This window comes from Brienomyrus brachyistius, chromosome 8 (assembly GCF_023856365.1).
Source record: "Brienomyrus brachyistius isolate T26 chromosome 8, BBRACH_0.4, whole genome shotgun sequence".
NCBI lineage: Eukaryota > Metazoa > Chordata > Actinopteri > Osteoglossiformes > Mormyridae > Brienomyrus > Brienomyrus brachyistius.
Genome location: NC_064540.1, coordinates 20,782,072 through 20,797,223, shown reverse-complemented (window position 1 = coordinate 20,797,223; position 15,152 = coordinate 20,782,072). Strand labels below are relative to the sequence as shown.

Sequence of the window (15,152 nt, the reverse complement as noted above, 5' to 3'; positions counted from 1 at the left end):
CATGTGGCGCGTTTCCCTGAGGGTGATCCAGCTCACAGAATCCTCATTGCTGAGAACCCGAGCGGCTAGACCAGGCCAAGGGGACGCCCACGTAACACCTGGCCGTGACAGATAGATGGGTATTTCAAGAGGGTGGGACTGGACCGCATGTCGGCCAGAGAGGGTCGCCAATCGGGATCCCGTGATGTTTTGTTGTGTGGTGGGTGCGCCAACATGCCGAACCAGTGCATGTTCCCCAACCTGACCTGGGGTCAAAAAAATGTCCCCAGAATGTCATTTTGGGGACATTTGGTATATATACACATGACCCACACACTGCGAATTTACACACTCCTGGTCAGTAATCTGCCAATCCTGCACTTAGCTTCTCTGCAGCTCAGGTGAGCCCAGTTTCGCCCCCCCACCTTCTGCCGCCAGTCTGTTCACCCCTCTGTCTCCTGTTCATCGCAGGTGGGGGTGTACAGCCTCTCTTGCATGTGCTCTAGTTTTGAGAATCAGAAATGTAAACAACGATTCCATCCTAAAATATTCTGTCTCCAGTGCCAATGTTGCCCAAACACAAACAATGTAATTGAGAACCCAAACCCATGTTGTCATGAGGAAAAAATCGCAAGACATAATCAAATATGATACTAATGGAAGAATGCACCTTCCCCCCCCATGTACACTTCATCAAGCCAGCTTTGTTAACATGTGTTTTTTTTGTGCATTTTGATACAAGCACTAATGATGCCTTAATTGACCTCATGCAGTAAGTTAAGTGATGAGAAATATTACACTGTGTAACCAGGATAAGCAGCTGGAATGTGGGTGGGTGTGTGGATGGATGGACCAGTGGGGGGTGTGCAATATATATGTATCACAACATCGTAATGGGCACGCATGCAACAGTCACATACTGTAGTGAAAGGATTTAAAAATTATTTTAGAATAATAAAGATTTCATAATTTAATACACTAACATTAACACTAACATTGTTTAAAGTACAGTTTCACTACAAACATAACTAAAAAAAAAACTAATCCATATGATAAGATGATTTCGTCTTGTAGGACTATAGTCTTCTTGTATGTTTCATGCTTGCACTCTGCCTGTGTAGCAAATTGGCCTTAGTAATGCTTTAACTGACAACGATAAGGAACACACTCTTATTTTATTCACGGTGGGGGGAGGATCTGCCGATAATTGGGGGTGGCATGTCCCCCCCCCCCCCCCCCCCCATCCCCGGTATTTCTGACGCCCCCGTGTTGGGCACAAAACAGATGTGCTGAAATTATGTCTGGGCATGTAGGCAGCATTCTTTATGTGTTCAGGGGAGCAGCCTCTGCACTGCTCGAGGTGGCGGGCGTCACTGCAAGCGGTCAGACGGCGTGCAGCGTGAGGGAAGGTGAAAGCCTGGCAGGTTACCCAGTCGGGGGTTTTCTGCGGGAGGGACATGAAATGCTAGTCTGTAAATAATCTGAATTATGAATGATCCTCATCTTGCAGTTTGAAAAGCTCACTGCCTCTGAGGTTTGTGATTCACTGAGCTGCTGTTTACGTCAAACAACTGCTTAGTTTACAGGATGTGCAAATTAAATAAATAAATAAATAATTGGTGTGAAATGGTTTGTCAGAGCCAGCCGGATGTTTAGCTTTGTGTGTGTGTGTGTGTGTGTGTGTGTGTGTGTGTGTGCATGTGCGTGCTTGCATATGTTTGGGTGTGTGTGTGTGCGTGCATGTGTGTGTGTATTTGTGTAGGTGTGTGCATGTGTGTGTGCATATGTGTGGGTTTGTGTGTGTGTGCATGTGTGTGCACTTGTGTTTGTGTGTGTGTGCGTGTGTGTGTGCGCGTATGTGTGGGTTTGTGCATTTGTGTGCACTTGTGTGTGTGAGTGTGTGTGGGTGTGTGTGTGCATGTATGTGTGGGTTTGTGCATGTGTGTTCACTTGTGTGTGTGAGTGTGTGTGTGCGCGTGTGTGTGTGCGTGTATGTGTGGGTTTGTGCATGTGTGTGCACATGTGTGTGTTAGTGTGTGTGTACGTGTGTGCATGTATGTGTATGTGTGTGTGTGTGTGCACGTATGTGTGTGTGTGTGTGCGCGCGTATGTGTGTGTGTGTGCGCGTATGTGTGGGTGTGTGCGTGTATGTGTGTGTGTGTGCACGTATGTGTGTATGTGTGTGTGTGCGCGTATGTGTGGGTGTGCACATATGTGTGTGTGTGTGCGTGTATGTGTGTGTGTGTGCACGTATGTGTGTGTGTGTGTGTGTGTGTGTGTGCGTGTATGTGTGTGTGTGTGCGCGTATGTGTGGGTGTGTGCGTGTACACTCTTTCCCCATTGTGTCGGGGAATTTTTTTTGACTGTGCAAGGAATCAGTGCTTCTCCTTAGATCGCTAGAGGAAATGGAGATAAATATTTTTTTTTCCGTGCTGAACTTGATTTCCCATTTCGCTCCAGAACGCCTGAGCCTCAGGGCACAGTGTGCCAGTGCTGAGTTGGGTATGTCTGCCTGCCAGGAGATCTGTGGCGAGCTGATCGAGGCGCAACCCCAACCCCCATCACCCCAAAGTACTTATCTTGTAGTATCCACTAAGGCACCTAAGCTTTTCTGTGTGCTGGGAAGCTCACTGTCATCCCCGTTTTCCAGCCACTGACAGGACATGGCAGATGACGGAATCCTCTATTAACTGAAGGTCTAGCTGTAGTTCTGGGTGAAATCCCACAAACACACTAGCACATCCACAAATCACTACACATGCTTTCAGATACCAAACATCCTATTAATAAGAAACTTTAAAGATATTATTGAAGATGCAGCATATTTTTCCCTGTAAGTGAAAATGATAACTGAAGACCGGCTCGCCAGAGACTGCAGGATAAGGCAGCCAACACACGTTGAGTCTCTGAATCTATGCCCAGACTCCCTCTGTGTTCTCCGTTATGCAGCCACTAACTCAGTCCTTCATCAGGGTGACTGATCACCAGCAAAGTGAAGGGGGCAATCGTGTATAGTCTGGCAGGCCGCAGTAATGAATCAAGAGTCATGTGAGTCATAAAAACTCATGGTGAGATCTGAATCAGGCCCATAACCGGGGCTGATCTGCCCTTCAACTCCCCAAGCGTTGGCAGTTTAGTAGGTCCCAGAGGCTAAAAACATAGCGAAAAATACAGGGTCTGTCATGTCTCAGGAGGTTTGTAACAGTGAGAATAGACTATGAAATATGAAGGGGGTAAGGCTTATGGTCATCTCAAGGGGTTCCCATCCAGGCCCAGAATAGGGGGGGGGGCTGGCTCTCCCAATCACAAGCCTGCCCTCCCAGGCTGAGTAAAATCCTGCCAGTCATAGAACTTCTGAAATGTAAATAGGAAGAAATCAAGACATTTTTTTTAAGATGGACCTACAGACCTTGCATGTGAAGCATGTGAACATTCACCCCCAAGCTCTCCAGAGATTCCTCTGGCCAACCCTACATCTTAGAACTGCAGTTGGACCCATGCGTATAATTTTCTTTGCAGTCGGTGTTTGTCTGGACCCATTTCCCTGCCCCATCCCCATCAATACTGAGAGAGGAAACCCAATGAACTTTCTTCAGTCCCTGCATTGCCGTTGCCACCTAACAAAAATAATTGACCCTTTTGCTCTGATTCGCAAACACATGATATGCGTTCCAACCAGCTTTGATACACCGCATGACAGGGCACCGGGAAATGTCTCCTGTCTTTAGGGTTTCTGTGGAGTGTCTGGATGAAGTGCTGTGTGCGATTTCCTCGGAGAGGGTGTTTGATTAGCAGGTGAATGTCCACATCAGCTTCATTGAGTGGTTACTTCATTTGGAAATCTGTCTTCCATCAGGCCCATAAAACTGATCAAGCTTGACTTCTCTGAAAAACATCCTTTAGTTTTAATAACTTGATTCAACCACCAAGACTCTCACAATACTTCCAAAGCTTGCTTGACAGGCAGGAGTACAACATCAGCATTTTGGTGTTTTCTGATTTTTAAAAATTGTGAAATCAGATATGTCTTCCTGATGTGTCAGTGCTCCAGATTCACGGAAAAGAGCAATGGCGATTCATTTCAGTTTGTGGCCAGAAATCAAAGGAAATGTCCATTTTCATTAAGCTGGAAGTGACAGGAATCTCGAGGCAGCACTGAAAGACAGTCCGTGAGCGGAAACGTTCAGCAAGTACTTGATTCTGTCAGACGGTCCCGGGCTGCGCTGAGCCTTTTGGCAGGCTGTCATTACCGTTGTTGCAGCTGTCTTTTTTACCCCCTCAACTCCCCCCCCACCCCCCCAGTGTGTGAAGCAGTAGGCAGCTTTTGAAGGCAGGAGCACTTTGGCTCATCCAAGCCGGGTTCCAAATTTGTTTCCTGACTCTGGCAAAGGAGAGGAAGCCGGATGATTCATTGGGCGAGGACAGCTCCTCCCCTCTCAATCTCTGCTGCTTTTCCCCACCATTTAACAGAAGATGGCAGCTTGGGTATCTTCACACTGGACCCCTCCCAGCTGCAGGGGGTGATCATCCGCACGACCCTCAGGAAGAGTGCCCAGGGCTTTGGGTTTACCATCATCGGTGGCGACCGGCCTCACGAGTTTCTACAGGTCAAGAACGTCCTGAGCGACGGGCCAGCTGCCCATGACAATACCATCGCCTCCGGTATGTGCTGGCAGTGCCCCATTTCCACTAACCCATCAGGTCCGGAAACTACAAACCAGACCAATGTTTTGTTTCAACCAACCAGTTGAACACTCTGTGACTGTGACTCTTTATGCTCAACTGGTTGGTTGAAACAAAACCTTGGTCTGGATTTGTACTCTCTGGACCCGAACTTTACACCTCTGCCCTTCTGCGCCCCTCGACAGCATTGCAGAAGCCTCAAGGCCAACACGTTACATTGGTTTTAGCCTTGCACTCGGCAACCTAAAATTACCTTTAATTTTCTTAGCAAATCATCTCATCCTGTTTCAGGTGTTAATAATTAAAATTTAAAACCTGCTGGACCACAGCCTTGCTGTAGCAAAATGATCTCACCCCCTTCGAAACTGCCAGCAGACTGCAGGGCTGATGTAGAATCATCTAGATTGTTTTAACTTGCAAAGGAGATTTTTTTTTTGTAATTGTGTCCTGCTGCAGCAGGGAGAGATATTAACATGTAACCAATCCTGTAAGGCTGTCATTGGAATTAGGGGTGCACAGTATGCAAATTAGTTGCGCCGTATAATGAGCGTACCCATCAAGCTGAAGTCTTCCAGTGGATCGAGGTTCATTAAAGACCCCCACCTGGGACTTGGGGCGAACTCGCCACCAATGTCTGCGTGAGACCGTGCCATCTGATCTCAGCACGCTATTATCGATCTGGCTCTCTGGGCTGCAGCTTTGGTACAACGAATCTCAACAGGAATCTCAATGATGTAAGATGCTAAGAAAACAGCCTCATCCGCCTTCACGGCATTGATCTGCCCCGGGAGCCATGGACAGAAAGAGCGAGAAGCAGGGAGGGATTGATCAACGCAAGGAGTAAGCCATTGTAGGTTTATGGACAACGACTATGACAAGTGGAATCAATAGGATTTTGGGATGATATAGTATTTGGCATCCCTTTAAACCCTTATTATCTTCTACGTTTTCTCATCTCTTCTTTCTCATTTCTTCGTACCGATTTCCTCGTTCCACCATTCTATATCTCATCTCTGGTTCCTCATTCACATTCTCACCTACTGTCTTCACCACCCCGCCCTCCCCACATAGGCGACGTCATCGTGGACATCAACGGCACGTGCGTCTTGGGGAAGACCCATGCCGAGGTGGTGCAGATGTTCCAGTCCATCCCCGTCAATCAGTATGTGGATATGGTGCTGTGCCGGGGATACCCGCTGCCAGAAGACGCAGATGCCGACGATGACGCAGAAGTGAGTGCCGAGGTGGTGACGGCCGTGCCGCTCATCAACGGGCAGCCGCTGCTCGTGAAGGCAGACACCTTGAGAGCGTCTTCCCAAGAGCTCCACTACCTCACCACTGACTCCAGTGGTAGACCCCTGGTTGCTGCCCTGCCTGCTGCCTTGGAAAGGCCCAACCAGTCCCTTCTGCAGCCCGAGTTGGTGAACGTTCTCCTGGTGAAGGGTCCTGGAGGTTTCGGCTTTGCCATCGCTGACTGCCCACTGGGCCAAAAAGTCAAGATGATACTGGACGCTCAGTGGTGCCGTGGCCTGATGAAGGGTGACGTCATCAAGGAGATCAATCGGCAGAACGTGCAGACGCTCAGCCATGCCCAGGTGGTGGACATCTTGAAGGATCTGCCGGTGGGCAGCGAGGTCAGCGTCCTGGTGCTGAGAGGAGGTGGGTGAGCTGAGGGGCTGGTCTGAGTAGCTTATCAGAGACAATGAGAGGAACTGCGCTTGTGCTGCGACGTGTACAAAGATGTACATAGAACTGCATCCTCTGACATTCCTCTCCATTTTCGCCACTTTAATCTTTATTTAATCGTTTGCTTGTTTGGTGGCTCTTGAAGGACACGAGGATTGGTCTGTTCCTGAAGGCATTTAAGATCGCACCATCTACAGTGGCAGCTAGTCAATGTTCTCATTATGTTCTAATCACCTGAACGATAGTAGAGGCTTGCCTGGATAATACATTCAGAGGCTCCGTTTCATCACTCAAATCAGTCCCCGCCTTTAAGTCTGTGTTGTGGTTTCTTATTTGTTTGACTAATCCAGGCAAAATCTCATAAAGCGCTGTTTTTTGAGGAAACTCTTCAGGCAGATTTCACTGTCAGCATACCCCAGAACCATAAGCGAATTGCACATGGCACGCGCCACGCACAATAATACAGTTTGCCTCCTTTTTAGGAGCTTAGTGGCACACTCAGGTCTTCAATCCGGCTCAGAGTTACAATCTGCCTCCGAGCCTTGTACCACTTTTCGGCTCAAGAATTATGAAGGTGGTGCTGCTTGCTAAGACACTACAGGGTTCGGGTCAGGAAACCAGCAGGTGTCATTCACCTCTGTCTCCGTCATCTTTTCCTCCTGCCTGTGCCTCATTTTCAAACTTGCTCTGATTCCGTTGCCAAAGTAGGGGTGTTTCCAAAGCTTTGAAACATATTATATAAAGTGGAAAATAATACGGAACTACAATGAATCCCTCCTTGTTCTCCCACTTGAGTTACACCCTCCCCATCACTTGCATATTTTTCCCTTTCTCTTCCTCAGTTCCATTTTTTGCCTCAATTTGACACTTGCCGAAGTATTTATACATTTCTGTATTTATAAATATTAATAGAATCAACAGCATCGTTCTAATAGAAGACGGTAAAGTGGAAGGATCATTCTCATTTAGGGAGTCATTTTCATGCCTGAAGATGGGACACGAAAAACGTAGGTTCCCTGATAAGTCGTCTTCGGGGGCCTTAATCTTTGCTCGGTGGGTGTAGTTTTTAGCCTGGTTCCATGGCTAAGCGGATGCTGATAAACCCGTTTCCTCAGTTCTGCTGAATCTCTACCTTGTACCCCTGCATACAGATTCTCCCGTGAGGGCTTCTGTTTAGGCTTGCAACAGAATAATGTGTTTAATTTTTTTGTTTTTAACCGCATTCAGGGGAGCTTTTGTGGCTCAGTGGGTTCGGAAGCTGCGCTCACCGGTTCAGATGCCTGGGTCAGCAGAGTGATGTCACCACTGGGTCCTCTGAGCAAATCCTTTAAACCCCAAATACTCCAGGGACCGTGTGGCCCCGCTTTCTCTAATAAAAGTGCATGTTGTCTTGGAAAAAAGCATCTGCTACTGTTTGTCTGTCACAGTAGATGGGATATAAAGGAATAGCTTTCAGGATATATCCCTCTCCCATAATCTTCTTGATTCTCTCACCCGCCTGGTCTGTCGACGTGATATGGATCTATATATATATATATATATATATATATATATATATATATATGTATGGTAGCATTACTAAGGCTAACTGCCGGCGCTGCAGTAGTCATTACCATGGACCTACTCAGTCTCCCCGTTCGCCGGCTTAAGTGCACAGCTCTCCTAACACGCACGTTCTCCACCCAATCCCATCACCCTGCTTGATTCTCCACCTTCATCTCCCGCAGGTTATTTATACTAAAAACCCCTCCCATGCAGTTTCAGAGAGGCATAATGATTTCAGCTCCTGATTTGGTTGAGGGTGGTGGTGGTGGGGGGATTATGTAAGCCTGCAGACATCCTGGCTTATCGGGTAGGTGAGGGTGGGGGTCTGTCTTTGGTCTCCAGCCAACCCACCAGGGCAGCTTTGATCCCGACTGGGGAACTGAATGTTCACACGGTCTTAAACCCACGCGTCACCTACTGGCTGGTGATATTTGGTGGCGGAGGTGCACATCCTTCCTGGCTTCTCAGTGTGTGTAAACCCCCCCCCCCCAAGCTCACCATCAGGCCTGTGACATTACTGCTCTTTTTTGGTGATTTCATCATCATCATCATCATCATCATCATCATTATTATTATTATTATTATTATTATTATTGTTGTTGTTGTTGTTGTTTCCTGTTTGTATGTTTAGTTATAGTTTAGTTATACCTCTGCTGCTCTACTGTCCAGGGGGATATTCCACAAAGCAGGCTTTTTCACTTAGCTGGGGTTAACTTAAGACAGTCGTGACTATCCAATAGGAATGCTCCTTCTTTGAACTCGTATTCTAGCTTAAGTTAACCCAGCTAACTGAGAAAATTTTGCTTAATGGAACACCCTCCTGAAACCCTTCTGAGACAGACAGCTCCTACTCCATGACAATCGACTGACCCTAGATCTTTAATTCATGCCCACCATCTTGCTTTCTCAGAGGGAGAAAAATAATTTCTCAGAACCTTCTCACGCACGGTGGAAAAGACCCGGTGACCTCGGTTTCACCTCTAGACAGGGATAAAATTAAAGGAATCTGTGGGCTTTTTAAAACATATTTTATCTTTAGAAGCAACGTGTCCATATAGTGCTTCAGAAAACGTGAGTGCTGCCTGCTTCTTTTGATTTTGCACCTAGTGCCACCTAGTGGTAGATATAAATAAGATGTGATCCCAGTCATCTAAGAGTTTCCACCTTAAACACCTGCTGAAGTGTTTCCCTGCGGAAGCAAAGGATTCAGTTTGATAACTGTGGCACAGCTCTGGCCATTTTACCCAACATTGTATGAGGCGTCATGGGTTAGAGATGAATTATGAGCGTGCAAAAGCACAGATCCTGTGCTTGGCCCCCAGTGACATGTCACTAACATGTTGACGCACCAGTAGAGGTGGAGATTTCAGGACTAAAGAGTACAAATCCAGACCAAGATTCTGTTTCAACCAATCAGTCAATCACTCTGTGATCGTGACTCTTTATACTCAACTGGTTGGTTGAAACAAAGTCTTGGTCTGGATTTGTACTTTTTAGTCCTGATATCTCCACCCCTGCACACCAGTCTCATTAAACTGATGTCTCACTTGTATTTGGGCCTCTGGCTTACACCCCCTTTATTGATTTTCATTTTTCCTCTCTTTTAAGGCCAAACGTCCCCAGTGAAATCCCTGAAACCTGTAAGTAAAAGCAAAATATTTCATCACTGTATGCTTGCTTAATTGCCGCTCCAATCCATTGCACCCTTTCTGTGATTAGTGAAGACTGGTGGTAGGAGCTTTATATATGTCAGCTTGTGGTACCAGGCAGTAAGGGAGAGCTCTTTTAATGCAGACTGGCTTGTCTAAACTGGACTAAATTCAGGATGATACTTTAAGTGGCTATATTGTAAAACATCGCTTTCCCGTCCTTAGCCAGAAATCCTCAATTTGTTGATATAACCACTGGCATTTTGTACCTGTTTCTTTGCTTTGTTCCAAATAATTTTCCAGCTCATTAATTACTAATTTAATAGATGTGTTTCTTCCTTCGCTTACAGTGAAACGTGTAACTGTTTTTCATGCATTTTCTAAACCTCTTTGAGTAATTGAATATTATGATCATGCAAAAATTAGGTTAAGTACCTTTAGGACAGTGTTTCTCAAACCAGCCCCCGAGGACCCCCAGACGGTCCACATCTTTGCTCTCTCCTAATTCCCTGGGAGCTGTAAGAAAGTATAAATATGGAACGCTGAGAGTCCCTGAGGACCTGTTTGAGAAACACTGCATTTGGACACAACAGCCAGGTCCTTTCTAGGGGTAGATTTGGGTACATTCAGGTCCTTAACTACATCCTGTTGGTTTCGTTAGCTCTCACAGAAGCAGGACATGATGTCTAATGCCGAGGCTCTAGACCCTACCCCAGAAGCACCCCCGCAGCCCCCACCGAGCTGCATGAGGCCGAGCTCCCCTAGGTTGGACCCCACCGAGCTCTACGCAACGTCCAAAGCTGTGGTGGAGAGTACGGGTGAGTCTAGGTGGGAAGATGTACCTTTAAGTACAGCATCAAAAAGTGAAAAATACTGACTCATTTATCATGCTAATTTGTCAAGATAATGCTCCAAAATTATATTTAAATAGCCAAAAAAAAAAATGTGTTTCTCCATCAGTCAGTCTTGGTGTTGACCCCATTATCAGACTCCAGCTTTTTGCATCCTTTATTGTTCATCTTAGGTCAGAAGTTAATTAAATCCTTGCAACTTTATGGATTTTTTTCCCCCAAATTACAGCTGGGGCGTGGAGGTGATCATGCTAATACTATTTTTCTATTATCATGCCAAATAAGAAAAAGGCCAGAGGAGAATGCAGTTTTTTAACTGACAATTAGCAACTTGAACTGGGGCATGTAATGTACTGAAATAGTTTAAAAACAAAGCAGCCTTAGTAAGTATAAGCACTTGAGGTAACTGATTTAAATTCAGATTAAAAAAGGAATCAACAACATTAGCACAAAAATATCATAAATGCTAAGTTTAAATCAGCTAAATTACAGTTAGGCTAGTCAGTTTCTTCGACCTGCCTCACATGGAAAGCTTTGTGTCTTTTCATCTATGAAGTATGTAGCATAACCAGCCATCGAGATAGAGGGCATAAGAGCGTAAACACAAAGTACTTCATCTCAGACTGGGTTCCCTGGAAAAATCTCTGCAGAAAGAGGTCATTAACTGGTTAGCTGTAGTGAAAACCGATGCTTCAGAAGCAGAAAGTAGAGAGGGCTGGGTAATGGAAGAGGTGAATCACTGGAAATGATGCCATATATTTATATGTGTGTAGGGTATATTTAGGATGTTATGTTACTTATCTGGTTCAGAAGCATGGCTTATATTTACCCTTCCCCCCCAAGGCCCAGTGATAAAGGAGTTGGACATCTTCATCAAGAGGAACCAGGAGTCGGGATTCGGGTTCCGAGTTCTGGGTGGAGAAAGTTCCAAACAGCCGGTGAGACAGGGACACCCGCAGTCCAAGGCGGCTCTGTTTGCCCTTAAGTTCTGGCTCATCTGTGTTCTGTTCTGCTCCCGTTGGCTCAAGAGCCATTTGTTCATTTCCACCCGCTGCATCCCAAGCGGCCACGCTGACCCGTATCCATGGGGAATGTGCTTTTACCGGCTCATATCCACTAAGCAGCTTCCATGATGTCGCCCCCCGGCAGGTCTACATCGGCGCCATCGTGCCCCTCGGGGCGGCCGAGAAGGAAGGTCATCTCCGGGCAGGAGACGAGCTCATAGCTATCGACAGTGTTGTGGTCAAGGGTAGGCCACACAAGCAGGTGCTGGATCTGATGACCAATGCTGCCCGCAACGGCCAGGTCCTGCTGACCGTCCGCAGGACTGTTATCTACAGGGGTGCGTGGAAGCTTCCGGTGACCGTGGTCGATGTTCTATTAAGAAAGATCTAAAAACTGTCAGCAAGGAGCTCAAAAACATCACAAAGAATGTACAGAATCCACGGGTATACTGCTGCCCTGGTGAGTTTGTCGTCTGATCGTCTATTCCCAGATGGTGGGGATGCAGACGGGGGCCAGCAGTTGGCGACCCCTGCCCTGCTGAACGGCTCCCCCAGGCTGACCCGTGCAGAAGCGCTAGGTCAGGCCGAGCCCCACCCTTATGACATCGTCCTGCAGCGCAAAGAGAGCGAGGGCTTTGGGTTCGTCATCCTCACATCCAAGAGCAAGCCCCCCCCTGGAGGTCAGAGCCCCCCCAGCAGGCCACACACCCACAAACACACAATCACCCTGACCTTTAATGGCCCTGTGGAGAGCCCCATCAGCACTGCACAAATGTCATCTTAAACTCTTACGTCTTATGTATTCATTATGCAAATACCTGTAGGTTGTTTCTGTAATAATCTGGACTTAATAAGCATATTAAGGAGAGGCAGAGTGACACAGTGCTGCTTCGCACCTCCAGGGTTGAGGGTTCGAATCCCGCCCCTGCTCTGTCTGAGTGTGTGAGTCTGCATGGTCTCCCTGTCTGTGTGGATTTCGCTCACATATTCTAGGTGCAGGTTTAATGTTTGGACGGAGCATTGTGTTTCTTCTTGTCTGCTGGATTAGTTGCTTGTTCATGTCCTTGGAGGATATAAGATGTGGCTGTATTGAGGTGATCCCAGCCCGGCCTTGGGTGTGTGATGTCATTGATTATGCAGGCTGTGAGTGTCTTTAGATGACTGCTGTTGGGCTTTATATTTATTGTCTAACCTAATACCATATGGTTATTTCCCTGCCAAAGTGATCCCACACAAGATCGGCCGCATCATTGAGGGCAGCCCCACTGATCGCTGTGGCCGGCTCAAGGTGGGAGATCGCATCTTGGCCGTTAATGGCCAGTCCATCGTGCAGCTGTCACACAGCGACATTGTGCAACTCATCAAGGACGCTGGCAATTCCATAACCCTGTCAGTGGTCCTGGCAGATGGTAAGAGCATACTTGATGCAGGGGCTGCTGGGAAATGTAGTAAAATTCCAGTAGACAAATGTGTTTGTGTCTTTGTGACAGCTATTGCTCTGTGTGCAGACAGGAATACTTGCAGCCGTAATTTACAAATGGGTTTTTGCCTACTTCTTTTTAAAGTGTTTTATAATAATGTTAAGTATTGGAGAATGTTCTTAAATGAGAAGTTTTTCCTAAAAAAAAGAAATAAATAATTTGTATTTATGAACGTGTCACCAGATCAATCCCTTTATGTAGTTGAATATCCTACTATTCCACTGTAGATATTCCATGTAAAAATAGATCAAGTGATTTGTTTGGGGGCGCAAATGCATAACCCTTCCTGAGATGTGAACCAGCAACCTTATGGTCATAATTATTTGAATCACTTATGCAGATGAGACTTCTTATTGTGAAATTTGTAATCTGGAATTGACTATGATGCTGCAGGGATTTGCAATCCAATGAATGGAATTTAAATGTTTGTGCCTACATTTATAATTAGTTACACTTAACTGCTGTAAAACGCATTATAGTAAAAATATTTGCTTTTAAAAGGTAGATGACACTGATTAAAGTCTCCCAGAACAGATGTGTGCTATGGCCTCAATTTGAGGACACGCAACTCATAACATTAACAAACCAAAAGGTTCCTGATGCAGTACAGATTTTGTGTGCGTCTTTGGGGCAATTGTTACCGTGTGTTTTCTCAACTGACCAACTATTGTCCGTCTCCCAGAATACACTGGGCCCCCATCTGCTGCCAGTTCGGCCAAAAACAGCCCTGCCCTGCAGCACCGAGCCATGGGCCAGCAGCCAGCCACAAGAGATGACCGGTACCAGTGCACCCTGTGACATTTATCATCTCATTGACCAGGCTTACATTCCCGGACAGAACTAAAACAGTCATTCGACTACTGTTCCTCTGACTCCAGTACGAGATGCAGCATCAACTAACAAGCTAACAAGCACATGTGGCATAAATAATACATCCCCCCCCCCCCCCCCCCCAACACATCTGCACGAGCCCTAGTGTATAAGCGTCTGCTGTCCCAAGAGACATGCTTTTGAAGGCTTAGCGACAAGCTTGTCTTGCGGCCCTATTGAATTGGGGCCCTGGGAAGCTCCGTATGGATAATCTGCTGCTTATGACCAGGGGCCCGTGCTAAGCTACTGAGCCAGAAAAAGAGCGGCTGGGTTATTACTGGCAAATAAATGGCAGCTCTGTCTCCCTCTCTCTGCTTTCATCTTCCCCTTAAACGAGATTACCCGTGCACCCCCTTTAATCCAATGTGCAGTCCCAGGCTCCGTTAGCGTTCAGGCGCTAACACGCAGAAGCGAGGCCGTCCCTCTCCGTCTTGTAAATACGCGGCACGCGTGTCTCTAGGTGTATTTTAACTCCAAAGCGAACTGTTTAGTGCCATTCCTGTAAATAACTGAACTGTGCCGCTGCTGTCTAGTGGGGGACATTCCCTTACTTCTCTTATTGGGGGAGGGGGCAGTAGCTTTGGGAGCCTGAAAAAATGATGAATAATTAGCAGGAGTTGGTGTTGCCCAAAATGTTCTGGGAATCCCCACCGAAGTTTCTCTCACTGCTGCAGTGATTGATTAGGATTCAGATGGTCTGTCACATCTCAGGGCGAATCACAGATGCTCTTCTGGCATGTAGGTGCAACCTGGAAATGGAGGAGAAGTGGGACGGCTCTTCTCGGGCGAGTTACAGGACGCGGGGGGCGAACGAGCAGAGCAGCGTGTGCATAGAAGGGCCCCGGCAGGTGAGTCGTGCCCGTTCCTCCTCCAGGGGTGGAATGGGGGTCTTGTGAAGGGAATGGGAGAGCAGAGCAGTGACAGTAAGAATCACAATCCCTGATTGTGTGTGTGTGTGTGTGTGTGTGTGTGTGTGTGTGTGTGTGTGTGTGTGTGTGTGTGTGTGTGTGTGGCACAGGGCTGCTTCACGGTGGAGCTGGACCGTGGTCCTCGAGGGTTTGGCTTCAGCCTGCGAGGGGGAAAGGAGTACAATATGGGCCTGTACATCCTACGGCTGGCAGAGGACAGCCCTGCCCAGCTGGACGGCAGGATACATGTGAGTCTGCATACACTGGCCTCTAGGGGTCTGAGGTAGTAGGAGCAGGATATCAGCTGGCTGGTGTATGTATGCCGAGGTGAAAAGTTCAGGTCCAGTAAGTACAAATCTAGACCACAGTTTTGTTTCAGCCAACCAGTTAAGTACTCTGTGACTGTGACTCTTTATACTCAACTGGTTGGTTGGTTGAAACAAAACCTTGGTCTGGATTTGTACTTTCTGGATCTGAACTTTCCACCACTGTGATT

General features: G+C 47.0%; 1 protein-coding gene across 5 annotated transcripts in view; it reads left to right on the top strand.

The window, feature by feature from the left end:
- Positions 1 to 15,152, top strand: part of LOC125747881 (membrane-associated guanylate kinase, WW and PDZ domain-containing protein 3-like) — a 107,242-nt gene that overhangs the window by 81,827 nt on the left and 10,263 nt on the right. For 4 of the 5 annotated variants that reach the window (XM_049023449.1, XM_049023447.1, XM_049023448.1 and 1 more), the window contains 11 exons: positions 4,450 to 4,641; positions 5,734 to 6,321; positions 9,502 to 9,533; positions 10,204 to 10,360; positions 11,237 to 11,331; positions 11,543 to 11,735; positions 11,889 to 12,077; positions 12,621 to 12,806; positions 13,561 to 13,657; positions 14,491 to 14,596; positions 14,767 to 14,904. In XM_049023449.1, coding sequence (XP_048879406.1) covers positions 4,450 to 4,641; positions 5,734 to 6,321; positions 9,502 to 9,533; positions 10,204 to 10,360; positions 11,237 to 11,331; positions 11,543 to 11,735; positions 11,889 to 12,077; positions 12,621 to 12,806; positions 13,561 to 13,657; positions 14,491 to 14,596; positions 14,767 to 14,904 — 1,973 coding nt within the window. The remainder of the gene's footprint in view (positions 1 to 4,449; positions 4,642 to 5,733; positions 6,322 to 9,501; positions 9,534 to 10,203; positions 10,361 to 11,236; positions 11,332 to 11,542; positions 11,736 to 11,888; positions 12,078 to 12,620; positions 12,807 to 13,560; positions 13,658 to 14,490; positions 14,597 to 14,766; positions 14,905 to 15,152) is intronic. The other variant, XM_049023451.1, reaches the window with a different exon arrangement.